This window comes from Pseudonaja textilis, chromosome 9 (assembly GCF_049901715.1).
Source record: "Pseudonaja textilis isolate UNSWEBS1 chromosome 9, rPseTex1.2, whole genome shotgun sequence".
NCBI lineage: Eukaryota > Metazoa > Chordata > Lepidosauria > Squamata > Elapidae > Pseudonaja > Pseudonaja textilis.
This window is the reverse complement of record NC_141998.1, coordinates 5,474,074-5,493,453: the sequence shown is the minus strand read 5'-3', so window position 1 is coordinate 5,493,453 and position 19,380 is coordinate 5,474,074. Positions and strand designations below refer to the sequence as shown.

At 43.3% G+C, this 19,380-nt stretch overlaps 1 protein-coding gene across 2 annotated transcripts in view; it reads left to right on the top strand.

The window, feature by feature from the left end:
• Nucleotides 1-19,380, top strand: part of BMP1 (bone morphogenetic protein 1) — a 176,246-nt gene that overhangs the window by 94,110 nt on the left and 62,756 nt on the right. For both annotated transcript variants that reach the window (XM_087938640.1, XM_087938641.1), the window contains exons 3-6: nt 4,359-4,520; nt 9,134-9,251; nt 10,712-10,890; nt 15,569-15,674. In XM_087938640.1, coding sequence (XP_087794766.1) covers nt 4,359-4,520; nt 9,134-9,251; nt 10,712-10,890; nt 15,569-15,674 — 565 coding nt within the window. The remainder of the gene's footprint in view (nt 1-4,358; nt 4,521-9,133; nt 9,252-10,711; nt 10,891-15,568; nt 15,675-19,380) is intronic.

Below are 19,380 nucleotides of genomic sequence, written 5' to 3'. Positions count from 1 at the left end.
CTCCTGCTTGGGCAAGGGGTTGGACTAGATGACCTAGAAGGTCCCTTCCAACTCTGTGAATCTGCGAACCTTAATAGTATCTATTAATTTTAAAACCAAGCCTATGTACAGTATATCTGTTTACTTTCCTAGAAAAAATGAAGTTATGTTAACATTTGCCTCTCTCACCATCCATAAATCCTTTCAGTTGAGTTGACAATAATTAACTTTTATATTTATTCTTCACTGCCAACCACAAGTTCCATTATGAAGACCGCCGTCCCAGACTTACAATTTAAAACACTTGCTGAACATTGTGGAATGACTTCCCAATTAAAATATGTATGGCTACACTAGTGTTTGTAATTAGAGTTTATTTAGGGTACTTCTAGACAAGGGGTGTCGAACTCAAGGCCGGATCCAGCTTAGATCTGGCTCACAGGGCCGCCCTGAAAATGGCAAAGAACTGGCCTGCAGTCCCTCTGTCAGCGAAAACGGAGCTTGGAAGAGCTGCACGCAGCCTACCCAAGCTCATTTTTGGTTGCAACAGCCTCCCGCAGCCCTCTGCCAGTGAAAACGGAGCTCGGGAGGGCTGTGCAACAGCCTTCCCAAGCTCCGTTTTCGCTGGCAGAGCACTTGGGCCACTATAGGCGCCCCCGACATGAATGACATCAAGGTGGCCACGCCCACCCTGGCAATTCCCACCCATCCACCTGAGGTCAAACACAACCCCTGTCGTGGCCCTCAATAAACTCGCGTTTGACACCCCTGTTAAAGACATTTTTTTCCCCCCTCTCCTAAAATTTAATGTCGAATTCAAAATTGAACAGAACTAGAAGAAACTGTTTTATTAAAGCATCACTTTTTTTTCTTGAGCATCTACAGCACCTTGCAGAGAAGATACCTGTCAGGTGTAGCTCCATTCAAAATCCAAGAAAGAAAACCTTAGACTCCATGGTTATAGAGAAAAGGACTTTTACTGAAAATTGAAGTGGTAGCATCAGAAGAAATACCAGATCTGAGGCAACAGGCGCGAAAATCACCTATAGAAAGTTATGTCAATGTTCCCACTGCCAATAATTCAAACTCGCCATCCAATCTGAGGTGTGTATAGTGTCATGTGGGGCATCTTCAGGTGGCATTTCACACATCTGGTATACCAAGATGGTTGACCTTGGCCTAGAGAGATAAGAGGCTACATCTGCGCACTAAGCAAGTAAGCATAGTCAAGAAAACATCCCAACTTTTACATTTCACCAGATTAAACCTCCAGCACCCTTCCCTCACACGAAGCCCAATTATTCTTCCCTCCCCTCATTTCTATGGCAGCCAGAAAGACAGCAGAAGAAGGATTCTTGGAGACTGACAATACCTTTTCTTGGTTAAATCCGAGCAGAGATGGTTCAGTCCGTCCGCCTCAGTTATTGGCCGGCAACACCAAAAAGACAATTTTCTTACCTCCTCAAGAAAGGGTGAACATAGTCAACCACAAGGGCCTCACCTCCTCACCACGGTCACTCTCCTGTATTCTGTTTGCCACCTTACCACATTCAGGCTGCCCAAGGAAAGACCTCTTTTGCCGATTGCCATGACTTCTGCAACAACAATCGCAGCTTGAAGTTGTCACATGGGGACGTGTGAGGTTCAAACACAATAATGAAAGATCACTAAATCATCAATTGATCAAAGTTTGTGCTCAATTTGTCCTATAACTGGATCAATATCAACATATGGGACAGTCCTCAGACACGATATTGGAATCATAATTGGACCGTGGTGTGTGACTGCATACTCTTTCTAAACAACTTATCAACTACAATGATTCACGTAGCCACTTTGGCAAGCAAGGTCGCAAACCGGGGGAAAGCTCACTTCATAAATGTCTTACTTAACAACAGGAATTTCGGGGTCAATTGTGGCCGTATGTTGAGGACTTCCTGTATAGACCTTTTGCAGAGAAGGCCTTCCCCAAGGGCTTAACCAAAAATGACGAAAGGGGTGACAAAAATCACTGCAAGGAAGATAAACAGAGTGTGAAAACAGAGTGTTGCATCCATCATGTTCCTGTGAAAAGAAAATCAGGCATTTGCAATACTACTGTTAGCTCAGCTGCTGTTCCTGCAGAGATTTGAAAGCAGGCACAGTCACCTGGCACACATCCACTGATAACATTGGCAGGATCCTGGATCACCAGGAAAAAAAGGACAAAAGTAGCAAAGATACATACCCTCTTTGAGGAGGCTCAAGTGATCAGCTGTGGGTTGTTTTTTTTTTAGTAAAACGAGAACCATTATGCGAAGGATTTTTCCTTGGACTAAAGAAATCTCTCCCACCATTGACATTTGCTCAATGTCTGCAAGAAAATTATGTATGTAATACTTTTCAGTCATTGTTGACTCCTGGCAACTACCTAGACAGGTTCCTGCAGTATTCTTAACAATGTTTTTAGGAAGTATCTTCTTGCCTTCCTTTTTTCTTCTTCCTAAGACTGAGAGAGAAATGCTGGTTCAAAGCCATCCAGTTGACTTCATGCAAACCCCATGTCCCCAATTTTTAGCCTGGTACCTTTCTTCCAGTGGTGGGCTACAACTGGTTTAACAACCGGTTTGGTGAGCACACGCTTCGCGCGCATGCACAACGTTCAAAAACCACCTATTTTAAGCTTAAAAATTTACCTTCTATGTCAGTGCTGGTGAATAAAACAGCTGAGGCGCGGAAATTTGCTGTGCTGCGCAAATCAGTTGAGCTAAAAAACAGGAAAATATAGGACAGGAAAGGGTAGGCTGGCAGGGCCAACTACTCACTGGAACTACCGGTTCTGTAGAACCGGTTCGAACCAGTAGCAGCCCACCACTGCTTTGTCCCTATATCAAAGTAGCATCAAAGTATAAGAATAGAACATCAAAGTATAACATCAAATAAAATAAAAGTATAGCATCAAAATATAAGAGAAAAGGAATGAAAAACTAGGGGGTCCACAGTACATCCAACCTACGCAAATTGGCATTCCAGATATGTTCTTCAAGTGTTAATGGTTGGCCTGTTGGTTTTAACTCACAAATGTTGTGGACTTTTGAACAAAGGGATGGTCCACGTGGTCAGCCTTGAAGGTAATGGTTGGATTGTGGGAAAAGGTGGCCACAAGGTGTCCTGTTTTCTTTGTGGACTTCTAGTTGAAAAGATATGGAACCAAAATGGAACCAAGAGTAGCAATAGCAATAGCGCTTAGATTTATATACCACTTCATAGTGTTTTACAGCCTTCTCTAATGGGTTTACAGAGTCAGCATATGGCCCACAACAATCTGGGTCCTCATTTTACCCACCTCCGAAGAACGGAAGGTTGAGTCAGCCTTGAGCTGGTCAGGATCAAACTGCTGACAGTGGGCTTGCAACACTAACCATGATAGCACCAACTATCAACGAACTCATGCAACCAGCACCTCACCTCCCAATGACCCTATCCTGACATGATCTCCCAATCACAAGATCCATCAGAAGACCCTCAACTGACATGACCCAAATCTGACCCACCACAATATAACACACTAACTGGATGCAACCCACACCTGACCCATCACAAGACCCTCACTAACGTGACCTCCCAATCACAAGACCTACACACGAAGTTCTTATAAGCAGAAGAACACCAGCACTGACATCCCCTAACCAGGGTTGTTAAATTGGATTTCTCCAAGAGCCGGATCAGCATTATAGTTCTCCTCTGCAGGCCAGCGGGGGGTGGGGGTGGGACGGACACCTCCAGCACCCTGCTGGCCAAAACGGGGCACGGAGGGTCCACGCACTGCTCCCCTATGCCTTTTTTTCACCCTCCATGGCCTCCTGCAGCACTCTGCTGGCCGAAAACGGGCTATGTGGCCTGTTTTTCAGCCATTTTCGGCCCGGTTTTCAGCCTGTTTTGGGCCCAGTTTTTGGCCCAGTTCCGGCCAGCAGAGTGCTGCAGGAAGCTATGAAAGGTGAAAACAAAGCGCAGGAGGAGGCCACACGCAGCCCATTTTAGCCACCAGAGGCACCGTGGGCCAGTCGCTTGATATTACTAGACTGGCCACATGGGCCAGACTTAAGCACCCCATGGGCCCAATTCAGTCTGCGGGCCTTGAGTTTGACACCCCTGCCCTAAACTCTACTGAAGATATTAGCTCCGTAACAAACCCACAAGCTTGGAGAACGAACTTCCACCTTCAATCCTTCTTGTACATATATACCACAAGGCTTATCTTCTATAGCAGTGGTGGCTAACCTTTTTGGGCTCCTGTGCCGAAAATTGCATGCGCATGTGCCAGCACCACATCACAGGCTGGGTCCTGCCCGCAGGCCTTGTGTTGGACACCCCTTATTTAGATTGTTGTCTCTTCACAGGGAAAGATGCAAACAGCACCAACATCCGACCTGGAAGGCAGCAGAGGAGACGATGGAAACAAGGCTGGGGAAGGCCTCGGAGTCGGCGAGCGGCCACTTCCCGGCCCGAGAGGGTGTGGCCAGATGGAGTAATTCCATACGTGATCACCGGAAACTTCAGTGGTGAGTTGGAATTTGAAGATGAGTTTAAAATGTTCATTCGTGGCGGGTTCTGTTTTGACCCAACTCTTTGCTTCTCTACATTTCATGGGTATTACTGGGTCTTTTAAGACTCTTGGCATCTTTCCAAGAGATGGCTTTTAATTGTGCAATTTCGTTTGCGCAATTTTGACATCATTATCTTCTCTTAGTGACTACTCTGACTTTTCCTAATGCTGTTCTTTCCTCTTTGTGCAGAAGAGGGAGAGTCATTAGAAAAGAAAATGGCAAAATAACTGCCTGGTAGCATTTGACAGATGTATTGTTACTCCCTGAAAATTAATATTCATATACCAGTGCATAATATATTGGAGTGTTTGCAGCTGGGCCTTCCTTGTTTCCCTTTCTCTTCGTTTCCTTTCTCGTAGCAATTTAGAAATCCTTGAATCACAATTTGATCTTCTCTTGAGGAGCTGTTGAAAAGAGGAAGCAGGAAAGAAATTAGGCTGAAACCCTTTATGCAGCTGTTCCAAACTGAACATCATCTATAGAAATTTCTCTTTTTCTGGCTAGAATCTGCAACTGCCGTCTCTTTAATTTTTGAATGCAGCTGTATTTTTCTAGATGGAATTGAAGCTTGAGAGACATTTTGTTCGTGAGTCTGTGAAGTATCTATTGTGCTTTATAATCTAGCTCACACGTACCTGCTCACAATGTCCCTGAGGTAGACAGATTGGGGTGCATTGTCTCTAGAACAGCCAATCTTTTATACTTTCTGATCATTTTGTACAATTCATGTTTAATCCTAAGGCCGGATACAAATGAAACATTGAATACATAAATATATCTGTCTGTCTGTCTATCATCTATATCTATCTATCTATCTATCTATCTATCTATCTATCTATCTATCTATCTATCTATTCATTCTAGGGGACGTGGTGGCTCAGTGGCTAAGACACTGAGCTTGTCGATTGGAAAGGTCGGCAATTTGGCGGTTCGAATCCCTAGCACCACGTCACGGAGTGAGCTCCTGTTACTTGTCCCAGCTTCTGCCAATGTAGCAGTTCAAAAGCATGTAAAAAATGCAAGTAGAAAAATAGGGGCTACTTTGGTGGGAAGATAATAGCATTCCTTGTGCCTTTGGCATTGAGCCATGCCGGCCACATGACCACAGCGACGTCTTCGGACAGTGCTGGCTCTTTGATTTTGTAATGGAGATGAGCACCGCCCGCTAGAGCCGGAAACGATTAGCACCTATGTGCGAGGGGAACATTTACTTTTACCTTTATCTATCATCTATCTACTATCTCTATCTCACCTATGTATATGTACCATATATGTATATGTGAGAAAAACAATATAATGGAGTCTAAAAAAGAATAAAGGACATAGTTACAGAAACAAATAAAAAATAAAATACTTCATCCTAAGTAATGGTACAATGTATTGCACAAATGGTAGCACAGACCTGGGTGACTTGAGAACTTATTTTCAAGTCCTTGCGCAAGAATAGCAGCCTTAAATAGAAATCATACTTTCTACCTGGAAGTTTTTTTTTTCAAGACAGCGTTTTTACTTATTTATTAAATTAAGTTGCTGCTTCTCCCACCATGGGGCTACTCTAGGTGGCTTACAATAATATAAATATCCATGTAAGCCGCCTTGGGTCACCTTGAATTGCGAGTAGGTGGCAATATAAATTTTCTAAAATAAATAAATACAATAAAATAAGTAAACTCTACTCTAGATGGCTTACAATAATATAAATATCCATGTAAGCCACCTTGGGTCACCTTGAATTGCGAGTAGGTGGCAGTATAAATTTTCTAAAATAAATAAATACAATAAAATAAGTAAAGGAAGAAAAATGAAAGAAGTGTAAACAGAGGTAAAATAATAGAACAATAGAATAAACAACGACCAAGGAACATAACAAGATTAAATGCATCAATAAAAATAATGGGTGAAGAGCAGGGAGGAGGTGGGGGAGTCTGCCATCAATCTAGCAGCCACCTCCAGTGTGGAATTCCTCCATTTGGTCTCCAGGCCAACCTGTATGTATGTAAGGGTCTGTCTAGATTCCTTGCATAAGGACCAGTGTACAAATAGTCCTCAGCTTACAACAGTTCATTTAGCGACCGTTCAAAGTTACAACGGCAGCGTGATGATCCCGGGCACGGCACAAAAGCAACGAAGTCACAAAAATAGGTAAAGTCTCTTTAATTCCTCCAACTTGGCCTCCAATGTCCAATTATCATCGGCTGGAAAAAAACACCTCTCTCAAGAACAGTTTTTAAAGGGAAGAAATTCCGTCCAAACCCAAAGTACATCTAAATTATAAATTAAAACCAACACAAACCACACTGCAGCAATTAATGAGAAAGGGCAGGATAAGGGATTGGAGACATAAAAAGATAACGAAATACACATATTTGGGAGGACGCCAGAACTCAGATAAGACTTGACAAACCAAAATAATTTCACGCTTTGCTTCCAGCAACTTTACCATGCACAGTTTGCCCTTTTAAACAGTCTTCCCACTGCAGCCCATGAAGGGGATCAGGGCCCTTTTCTCCCCCGTAAACCATGCAATTCACGTTGCTCCCTTATCCATTCTTCCCTCTGTGCCCTAGGATAAAGAGAGGGTGAGCCTGGATCTTCGTCTGAATGCCCAGCCGGACTGTGCCCTTCCCCAGTTTCCTCCACAGCCACTAGATCCACACTCCCACTCCCTGTCAGCTGTTCCAGCTCTCCCTTGGAATCAGATTCCAACAGGGAGGGACATGACAGGCAGTGAAAAAAGTGATTTATGACCATTTTTCACATACGCAACCATTGCAGCCTCCCCATGATCACAAGATCAAAAATGCAGGTGCTTGGCCAATGAATGACTCATGTTTATGATAGTTGCAGTGTTCCAGGGTCACGTGATCTCCTTTGATGACCTTCTGACAAGCAAACAGGAAGAACCAGATTCCCTTAAGAACAACATTAGTGATTTAACAACTGCAGTGATTCACTCAGCCACTGTGGCGAGAAAGGTGTTAAATTGGGGCAAAATTCATTAATGTGTGTCTCAGCAACATAAATTTTGGGCTCGGTTGTGGTTGTAAGTTGAGGAGTATCTGTAGTAGTATATATAACTTATTGCAGGGATGGGCTGCTACTGGTTTGCACTGGTTCAACAGAACCGGATGTTAATTTTACGTCTGGTTCGCCAAACCGGTAGTAGTGATCTGGCTGGCTCCGCCCAACCTGCTCCATCCCTCCCAGGAGTCTCCATGTGGCCCATTTTGGAAATAAGTGCAGGGCCCACACAGAAGCTCAGGGAGGGCAAAAACAAAATGGTCTCCTGGAGGCTCCAGAAGGCCAAAAACAGGCCCGTTTTTGGTCTCCACAGAGCCTCTGGAGCCCGGGATGGCTGTTTTTGCTGCCCCGGAGGCTCGATGAAAGCCTCTGGAGCCCGGGGAGGATAAAAATGCCCCCCCCACCATCGTGGTGCAGGAGGCCGACTAGGCCACGCCCACCCAGCAACCAGGCAGAGAACCGGTTGCTAAATTTTTTGAAGCCCACCCCTGGCCTATTGAACTGTCACCATATGGACATAACCGAAGACGCATAGGAGTTTCTTCAAAACAGACCCTTAAAATTGGGCTGAGATGGCATGATCTAGGTCTTGTCTACCATACAATGTCATTTGAACTTCTCCATCTCAGCACTGGCCTTCTGGCACAGTATCTTCATAGAGGTTCATATGGCTCTCATCCTGATCAAATTTAAATATTAACTCTGAAATGTTGGCTTTTTTTCCCAGGTCATGAGCTGGGATGGGTTTATCTGTTAATAGATGATTCAGAGTTTTGATCCCTTTAAGGTGGAGAATCCCATCTCTTTTTCCTAAAAATCCACGTCACTGTTTTATAGAAAATAGAATTCTTTATTGGCCAAGTATGATTGGACACACAAGGAATTTGTCTCTTATGCATATGCTCTCATTTTTTACATAAAAGCTGTAAGTGATAAATCATTACCATAGTCATCCTAAAAATACGTTCCTCCTAAATCATAAGATACTTAGTGATAGTCACAGGATACTAAATAAGCAATGATAGTCACAGGATACTAAATAAGCATAAATCGTACTAGAAAACTAAATAAAACAATATAAATCATAAAGAGTTATAGTCATAAGCAGAAAGGAAATAGGTAAATAGGAAAGATGAGAAGAAGAATAGTAATGCAGACTTAATAAATAGTTTGACAGTGTTGTGGGAATTAGTTGTTTAGCAGAGGAATGCAATGGGGGAAAAACTGTCCTTGTGTCTAGTTGTTCTGGTGTGCAGTGCCCTGTAGCATCATTTTGAGGATAGAAGTTGAAACAATTTATGTCTAGGATGTGTCTGTAGATATTTTCACAGCTCATGCAGTATACAAGTCCTCAGTGGAAGGCAGGTTGGTAGCAACTGTTCTTTTTTTCCTGCAGTTAAAATTATCCATGGAAGTCTGTGTCAGTCTTGTTTGGTTTCAGAGTTCTTCACTGCGTTCTTCAGAACTGTAGAGTGCATGGCTGAAACAGTGGGTGGAGGTCTTTTTCTCTCTCTGACCACTTTGGGGACTCTTTCTGTTTCTTCCAGGCATTCAGCGAGCTATTTTTCGACAGGCCATGCGTCATTGGGAGAAATACACTTGTGTGACCTTCTTGGAACGAAGCGATGAGGATAGCTACATTGTGTTTACATACAGGCCATGTGGGTAAGCAACAGGGAAGACTTCGTCATCCAGTCGATTGCATAAAGTCTTTCTCTGGTACGGAGGAGGAAAACCTTAACACTCTCAAGTCTCAAAGATTGGCCAAGGAATATAAAATATTGCCAATTGCTTCATACACTGGACCACAAGTCAAAGGCTGCTCATCCAGTGTCTGTTGTGTAGACATGTTTGTGTAGACAGAATTTCTGGAAGAACATTTCCAAAAAAAAGGTGAATCAGAGATTGGAAGGATTTGAAACCAAGAAACAGAATCCCAGGAAGAATAACTTAACCTGTCTTTAATTTTGCTCTTGGTAGTCTCTTAACTCTGATATTGACTTTAAAAAAGAAAGACAATCACCTTGAGTTCTCTCTGGCACCATATGAAAGTGGTTAGCTGCAAGTATCTCTATAACAGGTAGGACATGACGCTATCATTAGAAATAGAAGGAAACTTGAAGGAAGTATCAGATTCCAGTCCTCTGTCTTTCTTCCTCCTTCAAGAATAACAATAGAACTTAGACTTATATACTGCTTCATAGTGTTTTACAGCACTCTCTGAACAGCTTACAACAGAATCAGCCTTTTGCCTCCAACAATCTAGGTCCACATTTTTTTTAAAAAAAAGTTGCTCCATGCATGATAATTGAACTTAAATTTATGGTAGCACTAAATTTACAAATCAGTTAAGTTACTTGCTTTCTTTTCCTAGCAGAGGTTCAAAGGCTCTTAACAGCCACCAATAACATTCTTTAAATTACTTTTACTTTGGAATACACTTTTAAATACTCACGTACATATTTATTTGTATTTATCTTTATTTGGGTCGCTTTTCCTGGGGAAAAGCAATTATGAGAAAGGAGAATGTGTCAAAAATGCCTCCAGTTTTGGCCACCACAATATAAAAAAGATGTTGAGACTCTGGAAAGAGTGCAGAGAAGAGCAACCAAGATGATTAGGGGGCTGGAAGCTAAAGCGTATGAACAATGGTTGCGGGGATTGGATATGTCTAGTCTCGTGAAAAGAAGGACTAGGGGAAATATGATAGCAGTGTTCCAGTATTTAGGGGATCAAACTATTTTCCAAAGCACCAGAAGGCAAGAGAAACAACAGATGGAAACTAATCAAGGAGACAATCGGCCTAGAATGGAGAAATTTCCTAATGGTAAGAACAATCAACCAGTGGAATGGTTTGCCTTCAGAAGTTGTGGTTGCTCCATCACTGGAGGCCTTCAAGAAGAGACTGTCATTTTCTGAAATGATAGACTCTCTTGCTCGAGTGGGGGATTGGACTAGAGACCGCCAAGGTCCCTTCCAACCCTGTTATTCTATGTTCCAAAAAGTTTACTTTTTAGAAAGGGGGGATAAAAATCTTAAAGAAGTTTGTTCCATGTTTTCTACTTCTTCCATGGTCTTCCTAGAAGTCATGCATTCAACCTAATGCTCATTTGTGTCCAATACAGGTGCTGTTCCTATGTGGGGCGCAGAGGTGGGGGACCCCAGGCCATATCTATCGGGAAAAACTGTGACAAATTTGGCATTGTGGTGCACGAGCTGGGCCACGTCATTGGGTTTTGGCATGAACACACACGCCCAGACCGGGATGCTCATGTGTCCATCTTTCGTGAAAATATCCAGCCAGGTAAACGCTTCTCTCTTCTTCTTCGTTTGCATCCTAAATGAATCCTGAAAACCAGACAAAAGTTCCGTATCTTGGAAAACATAAACATCATCCTCACCATCCCTTGCCTTTGTAAAATCATGTGCACCTGCATCCATTCCCTTCTATACCTCTTTACAGGTAGTTGTCCAGTTATTTTGTTCATTTAGTAACTGTTCAAACTTGCAACAGCACTGAAAAAAGTGACTTATGACCATTTTTCCACACTCATGACTGTGGTGGGATTCAAACATTTTTACTATCGGTTCTGTGGGCATAGCTTTGTGGACATGATGTGGCTTTGTGGGCGTGGCAGGGGAAGATACTGCAAAATCCCAATTCCCTCCCCCACCCCACTAACCTGCTTTCCAGCTCCATTCTCCTGTGCAGGGCAACCAAAGGAGACCCAGCCAATTAGCTGGGATTCGGTAGGCAGAGAAGAGATGGGGGCAGGGCCAGTCAGAGGTGGGATTTGCCGGTTTTCTGAACTACTCAAAATTTCCGCTACCGGTTGTCCAGAACTGGTCAGAACCTGCTGAATACCACCTCTGACTCATGACCGTTACAGCATCCTCACAGTCACGTGGTCAAAATTCAGATGCTTGGAAACTCCTTCAAATTTTATATATACGACAGTTGCACTGTCCCAGGTCATGTGGTCACATTTTGTAACCTTCTGTCATGCCCTTGTTAGAGTTGGACTCTTAGGAAGAGGAGGAACAGTTGACAGGGAGTGGTGGTATGGCTCCGGAGGTTGTGGAGGAGACTGTGGAAGAGCAGAGGCCAGCTGGGTAGTCAGAGGAAGAACCAGACCCATCCCCTCTTCATTCTAGGACAGATAGGGAGGAACGGAGAAGGCAACAACTTGGCTTATGAGAGAGGAAGCGGCCCTGATCTCATTGGTTGCAGCTGGGGAGAATAGTATATAAGAGAGACGGTTACAACACAGCATTGCCAAAAGCAAAGCGTGTTTTATTTTGGGCTGACGTTATCTTGGTTGGTGTCCTTCCAACAGGCTGTGCCTTGTTATCTCCTTGAAACTGGTAATTACTTATCCTGATCCATTGTGGAAATTCCTTCATTGTAGTTTGTTTTGGCTTTTTATTTCACCTCTTATCTGCTCATTAAGTTCGGACTGTATTGCTTTCTTTCTAAGACTATTTTTGCATAAGTTTTATCTCCAACTGAGAATTATTGAACAATGGGGCCAAGTTGGAGCATTAAAGGACATTTATTTATGTTTTGGATTTTGTTACATTTGTGTTACACTCCAGATCATCACATCTTCTGATAATGCTAAGATCCACTTAATAACTGTGTTACTAACTTAGCAACTGCAGTGAATCATTCAACAGCTGGCACGAAAGACTGTAGAATGGAGCAAAACTCACTTAACAAATGTTTCACTTAGCCACAGAAATTTGGGGCTCAATTGTGGTCAAAAATCAAGGATTGCCTGTACTTCCCTTTCTTACTTGCTTATTCCACCCTCACTACTTTTCCCTCCAAATGCATATTGATGTGTCTGGGGGTTTTCATATTCTTCCAAGATAACTTGCATCCTGCTTGATACCAAGGGAAGTCACCCCTCCTGGAAGAATGAAATATTTTGAGAAATATCAAAAAAGGCAGAATATTCTATTTCCGTGAAGGAGAAACATGTAAAGGCAGAAGCCAGCTCCCTGCCCCCGGCAGATATTTTGGTGCACATTAAGAGAGACTGGGCCAGCCTATCTACAAGACAAAAAATCTCCAGCTCCAGGGTGCTGGGATTAAGACATGATAACTCCAGGACATAATAGGACAGAGGTCTCCAAACTTGGCAATGTTAAGACTTGTGGACTTCAACTCCCAAAATTCTCCAGCCAGCATAGAAATCCGGGAAGTCTACAAGTCTTAAAGTTGCCAAGTTTGGGGACCCCTGTAATAGGATTAACCCAACTAGCAGCAGAGCTCACTGCGGGGCACAATCACCTGGGGACCTTGCATCACTCAGCAAACTTCAACCAAACCTGGGACTCAAGACAACCTACAAAGTTAGCTAAGACCTCTGCAACAGCCAATAGAATACATGTTCTTGCACAGGAACAGGAAGCTCAAGTGCAAAGCCCAAGGGAAGGTATAAATACCCCTCACTCTCAACTCCACGTGGTCAGCTGTGGTTCTGCTTCATCATTAAACCATCTTTCCAACCAGCCTCCATGTTTCCAGTGGAACTCCTGGCTTGGAACTGAACCAGATGGATATTTCTTCCAACAATTCTGTATACTGAAAAGAATTAAGGCAGATTTTCGTAGTTGGAAAGAATCCCAGGACTGGCCAAGTGTCAGCTGAATTTGCTTATTTAGTTACCCTGATCCATAAGCACCTAGAGCTGACTCAGCATTTCTTTATTTATCAAATTTTAAAAACTCCCATTTCCCTCCCAGTGCGACTTGGACACTGTACAAATAAAAGATTAAAAACAATACAGGTAGTCCTCAACTTATGACTACAATTGGATCCAGTGTTTCTGTTGCTAGGCAAGGCAATTGTTAAGTGAGTTAGGCCCTGTTTTATGACCTTTTTTTGCCAGAGTGATTAAGTGAATCACTGCAGTTGTTAAGTCAGTAATGTAGTTGTTAAGTGGGCTTCCCCATTGACTTTGTCAGGAGTTTGCAAAAAGCGATCACATGACCCCTGGGACACCACAACTGTCACAAATATATGCCAGTTGCCAAGTGGTCATAAGTGTGAAAAACACTTGTGACTTACATTTTAAATCATTTTTTTTCCAGTGATGTTGTGATGTCATACAACCACTAAACAAAGAACTGTAAGTCAAGGACTACCTGTATATACAATGTAGAAAGAGGCAAGCAATGTTAAAATTAAATGAATGGCAGAGGGCGGATTTTCAGGTGCCCTGAAAATGTGTGTGTGTATGTGTGTGTGTGTGTTCCAGCATAACTCTGGAATGCCTCAAGCAATTTCAACCAAACTTGGTACACAGATGTCTTAGTCTCTAGAAACAAATACTATGGGGGTAAAACACCACTAACTTCCCTCACTGTTAAGATACAGCCTGTTGTGCCTTCAAATGGCTTCTACTGTACTGCCTTCAAATGGCTTCTACCATACTGCCTTCAAATGGCTTCTACCGTACTGCCTTCAAATGGCTTTTACTGTACAGTGCTGTGGAGTTGCCATGGTAATGGCTTCACAGTACTCCAGAAGGGGGCTCTCTCTGGTAAGGGGGAAAATACAACATTAGAAATTACGTTTTTTCCAGGTCACCAAAATCAGGGCTTTTCCTGTCTAATAGAGGATTGGGATAAATTAGGATAAATAAAAATACCCAGGCAACTCCGGATTATAGGCTAGTACAATGTAAAAAGAGGCAAGGTTAAAATGAAATGAGAGGCAGAGGGAGGATTTTCAGGGTGCCAACCAGTCCAATGGCTGCAAGCTCCTCTGTGCACCCGAAGCAAGGCTGCAGAACCATGTTTTCGCACCTTTCTGGAAGGCCAGAAAATGGGGACCCCTTGTCTTTGGTTGTGGGAGAAATGTTTCCCACGATAGAGGCAACGGCAGAGAAGGTTCCCTTCCTGCACCCCATCAGTGGGAATTCTTTGACTGACAGGGTCCATCACACACCTTCCCTGCCTGACCAGGTGGGAGGAGCTGATTTAATGGGGCAAAGACAGTTCTGTAGGTATACCTGGTCCCTAGGTAAACCTGGTCCCTATTCCATGTAGGGTTATGGGCTCAGATCATTGCTCTGTGTTTTGGGGAATCACACGCGAGAAATCAGTGGTTGCCATTAACAAGCAGGATGGTGCAAGAGAAAACACTGAATCTGCTAACCCTTGGAGGACAATATTTGCTCCAGACCCTCTAAACCAGGAATGTCAAACTCAATTTCATTGAAAGCAGTGGCCCCCAACCTTTTTTGTGCCACAGCCCGGTACTGGCATCACAAAATCATCCGCGGCCCGGTACCGGCATCAGCACGCATGGCAAGGCGAGCCGAGCGACCGGCCAGCCAGCCGTCCCCCGCTGCTCCCCGCCACCTTCAACTCCACCTTTGTACCTGTGAAAGAATCCTCCTGCCTTAGTTTTGTTCAAAGCTGCCCCCCCCGATGAAACTAAGGCACGAGGATTCTTTCAGCACCCAAACATGGCTTTCTCCCCGGAAAAGCTCACCGGAAGCACTTTTCCATCAAAACAAGATGGCGGCGCCCAGCAAACCGGCGGCCCGGTAGAAATTGTTCCGCGGACTGGTACCGGTCCGGGGACCAGTAGTTGGGGACTCCTGCATTGAGGGATGCATCAGGGTTGTGTTTGACTGTGGGGGGGGAGGGCGCAGTGTGTGTGTGGCCAGCATGGGCGTGGCCAGCTCGATATCACTCATGCTAGGGGTGCCTGTGGTGGCCCAAGTGCTCTGCCAGTGAAAACGGACTCCTGAGCTCTGTTTTCAGCTTTGACTGCCTCCTGCAACCCTCTACCAGAGCTCCATTTTTGCGGGCAGAGACACCACGGGCCGATCCATTTCTGTTTCCAAGGTGGCCAGATCTAAGCACCCCATGGAACTTATCCAGCCCCTGGGCCTTGAGTTTGACATCCCTGCTCTAAGCTATCTTGCAATTTTCATGCTTCTTCCTCTTGGTCCCTTCTGCAGGGCAGGAGTACAACTTCCTGAAGATGGAACCTGAAGAAGTGGAGTCCTTGGGCGAAACATATGATTTCGACAGCATCATGCACTACGCCAGAAACACCTTTTCCAAGTGAGACTCCCAATTTGTCTTGTTTGACATGTTTGCTCAGCCTATGCCATATTTAGCTTATTTTTCTTCAGCTGAAGGATGACCACAAGTCAGATTAGATTATCTCATGCTTTCATAGCTAAAGCGGGACTAGAGCTCGCTGCTTCCTGCATTCTAGCCTGCTGCCTTAACCACACAACCAAACTGGCTCTAGACTTTATATCTATCTATCTATCTATCTATCTATCTATCTATCTATCTATCTATCTATCTATCTATCATATCTATCATCTAATCAATTCTTTCTAGCATCTCATCTGTCTCTCTATCCATCTCTATCATCTCTAATCAATTCTATCTATTCAGTTCTTTCTATCTATCTACCTATCTATCATCTATTTAATCTAATCAAATCTAGCAATCATCTCTCTCTATCATCTATCTAATCCATTCTATATATCTATTCAATTCTTTCTATCTATCTAATCAGATCTATCCATCTATCTATCAATCCTCTCTCTCTAGCATCTATCTAATCAATTCTATCTATCTATTATCTATCTGTCTATCTATCTATCTATCTATCTATCTATCTATCTATCTATCTATCTATCTATCTCTAGATCTGGGAAGTCTAGAGCCAGTTTGGTCTAGTGGCACCAGGCTAGAAAGTGGGAGAGAGTGAGTTCTAGTACTGCCTTTGCCTTGAAAGCCTGCTGGTGACTTTGGTCCAGTCCTTCCCTCTCAGCCCAACTCACCTCATAAGAGTTGTTGGGAGGAAAATAGGAGGAGGAAGGTGGGTTAGATATGTTGAATTATTTGTAGAAATATTAAAGGTGGGGAAGGAAGGAAGGAGAAGGAAGAAAGGAGAAGGGAAAGGAAAGGAAAGAGGGAAGGAAGGAAGGGGAGAAGAAGAAGAGAAGGAATAAGGAAGGAGGGAGGGAAGGAAGGAAGGAAGGAAGGAAGGAAGGAAGGAAGGAAGGAAAGAGGGAAAGTTGCCTTTCCCGATCAATACCTTTCCCGATCAATACCTTTCTTCATCGTAAGTGGGAACACCTCTATGGCTTTCTAGGTATCGACCCTTTCATATATTTATTTTTGAGTCAATTTTTTTTTTATTTATATATAAACATTTCGAATACAGTGTATTGTCTGAGCATACCATTTTCCAAAGGGCAGGGGAATAATAACATATTTTGATATACTAGAACAACTAGACACAAGGACATATATTTTGATAGCAATAATAGTAGTACAACAGAATGATTCTAACCATATTTATAATTATGTTGGCTTATTTGTAATCCTATTAATTATATTAGCATCATCAGAATCAAGTCCAAAACATGGTCAACAAAAACTGTAACTAAAGTCCAATCGAGGCAAGATGAAGTAATTAGTCTAGCAGGACAAGAGAAGGAATTCCAGATGTGAAGGAACGGCAGTAATTCAACCCAGTTGGGAGGATACCGGGAACACAGATAACCAAAGTCAACACAAGATAAAGTCACGTTTGTTCCCAGAAGCCGTCACTCTCAGCTTGCATCTCTTTTAAACTCTCTTCCCAGCTGTGGCTAATGAAGGGCATCAGGGCCCTTTCCTCCCCTGTAAGCCACGCAACCCACATTGTTCTCTTCTCCATTTCTCCTTGTGTGCCCTAAGATAAAGAGGGGGTGGGCCTGAGTCTTCCTCTGAACTCCCTCTCCCTTGTTCTATCTCTCCCCTGCTCTGCCCAGCCGGTCTTTGCCCTTCCCCAGTTTCTTCCACAGCCAATGGAGCCACACTCCCACTCCCTGTCAGCTGTTCATTTGCCTTCTCAGATTGACTCCAACGGGGGGCATGACACTATTCCATGTTAAATAATATCCTGTCAATGTCAATCTATCCATCTCTGAACAGTCCAGTATATTCTGAATTATATTTTCATCTGAGGGAGTGTATCAACCCTTTCCGACAACCCCTGGGACACATCCACAAGGCCGTGGCCCATTCAAAACTGGGCTACGGAAGTGATGGTGAGCACATGAATGCACGCACCGCTCCATTTGCACGAGGAGCATGGGAGTGATGGGTGCACATGCCTGCCTCTTCTGCAGAGCCATCTCACCAGCCCACAAAGCCAGATAAGTTGGGGACCACTGCTTTAAGAAGTCCCGTGTTCTTCCTCCTTGCCCCATTTTTCTGCTAATAACAGTACAGTAAAAAGAAAAAAAACCCAACCCAAAATGGAAAAGATCGTATCTTCCCCTGACTCTCAACTACTATTTCCCACCCTGAACCAAATGAAGTTCACAGCTTTTCAGCCAAATTACCTAATTCCACAGAACAAAATTTGATGAATGAGCAGAGAGATTATATGTAGAATCCCAGTGGAAAGGAAGGATCATAAACATATCTGGCATTTCCTGCTGTGGTAACCCTTTCCCTCCCCAGAGTCAATAAAGGATTGTTCTCTAGAAAATAAACCTCCAGAGCTTGAATGTCAGTAATCTTATATGTACAATGTTAACCCTTTCCCTGAGAACTTAATAAAAGCTATAGTTTTGTTTCCGCCTGTTACTTTCCATCTGCTAGCCTTCTCCCCGTCTGTTATCAAACCCTTCCACTCTTTGCAAAACGTAAACCATCTAATATTCTGAATGCAGAGGCCGTGAGTTAGAGGCACAGATTAACAGAGTTGGAAGGGAAATTGTGTAGGGTCTCCTGCTACAAGGTCATCTAGTCCAATCCCACCCACCCACCATTTCTGACAAATGGCAGTCCAGATTCTTCTTGAAAGCCTCCAGTGATGAAGCTCCCACAACTTCTGAAGGCAACTTCTGTTCCATGGGTTGACTGTTCTCACTGTCAGTTATCTCTTTGTAGTTCGTTACAGGTAGTCCCCGAGTTGCAATTGTTCACTTAGGGGCCATTCAACGTTACAAAGGCATTGGGGAAAAGGTGACTTATGACCGTTTTTCACCATGACAAGTGTTGCAACATTCTCATGGTCATCTAATCAAAATTCAGACATTTAACAATAGAATAGAATAGGAATAGGAATTAGAATAGAATAGAATATTGGAATGAAGAATAGAATAGAATTCTTTATTGGCCAAGTGTGATTGGACACACGAGGAATTTGTCTTGGTGCAAATGCTCTCAGTGTACATAAAAGAAAAGATACATTCGTCGTCAAGAATCATCAGGAACAACACTTAATGATAGTCATACGGTCCAATAAGCAATCAAATCATACTAGGAAACAGTCCATATAAATTGTGAGGATACAAGAGACAAAGTTACAGTCATACAGTCACAAGTGGGAGGGGATGGGTGATAAGGAGTTATGAGAAGATTAATAGTAATAGTAATGCGGACTTTATAAATAGTTGGACAGTGTTGAGGGAATTATTTGTTTAGCATTCGGGAAAAACTGTCCTTCTGTCTAGTTGTTCTGGTGTGCAGGGGTCTATCCTGTCATTTTGAGGGAAGGCGCTGAAACAGTTTATGTCCGGGATGTGAGGGGTCTGTAGATATTTTCACAATTGGGACGTCAAGACCTTGTGGATATAATTGACTAATTATTGTCACATTGCATTTGACGTCCAGGGCGGTTAGAAGAATTAAGGTGTTGGACTAGGATTTAGGAGAGCCTCAGTAGCAGTATGCTCAGCCATGGAAGTTTCTGTGTGACTTTGAGCCAATCCCTGTTTCTGAGCTCCAGACTAGTCTAGTCTAGTGGTTA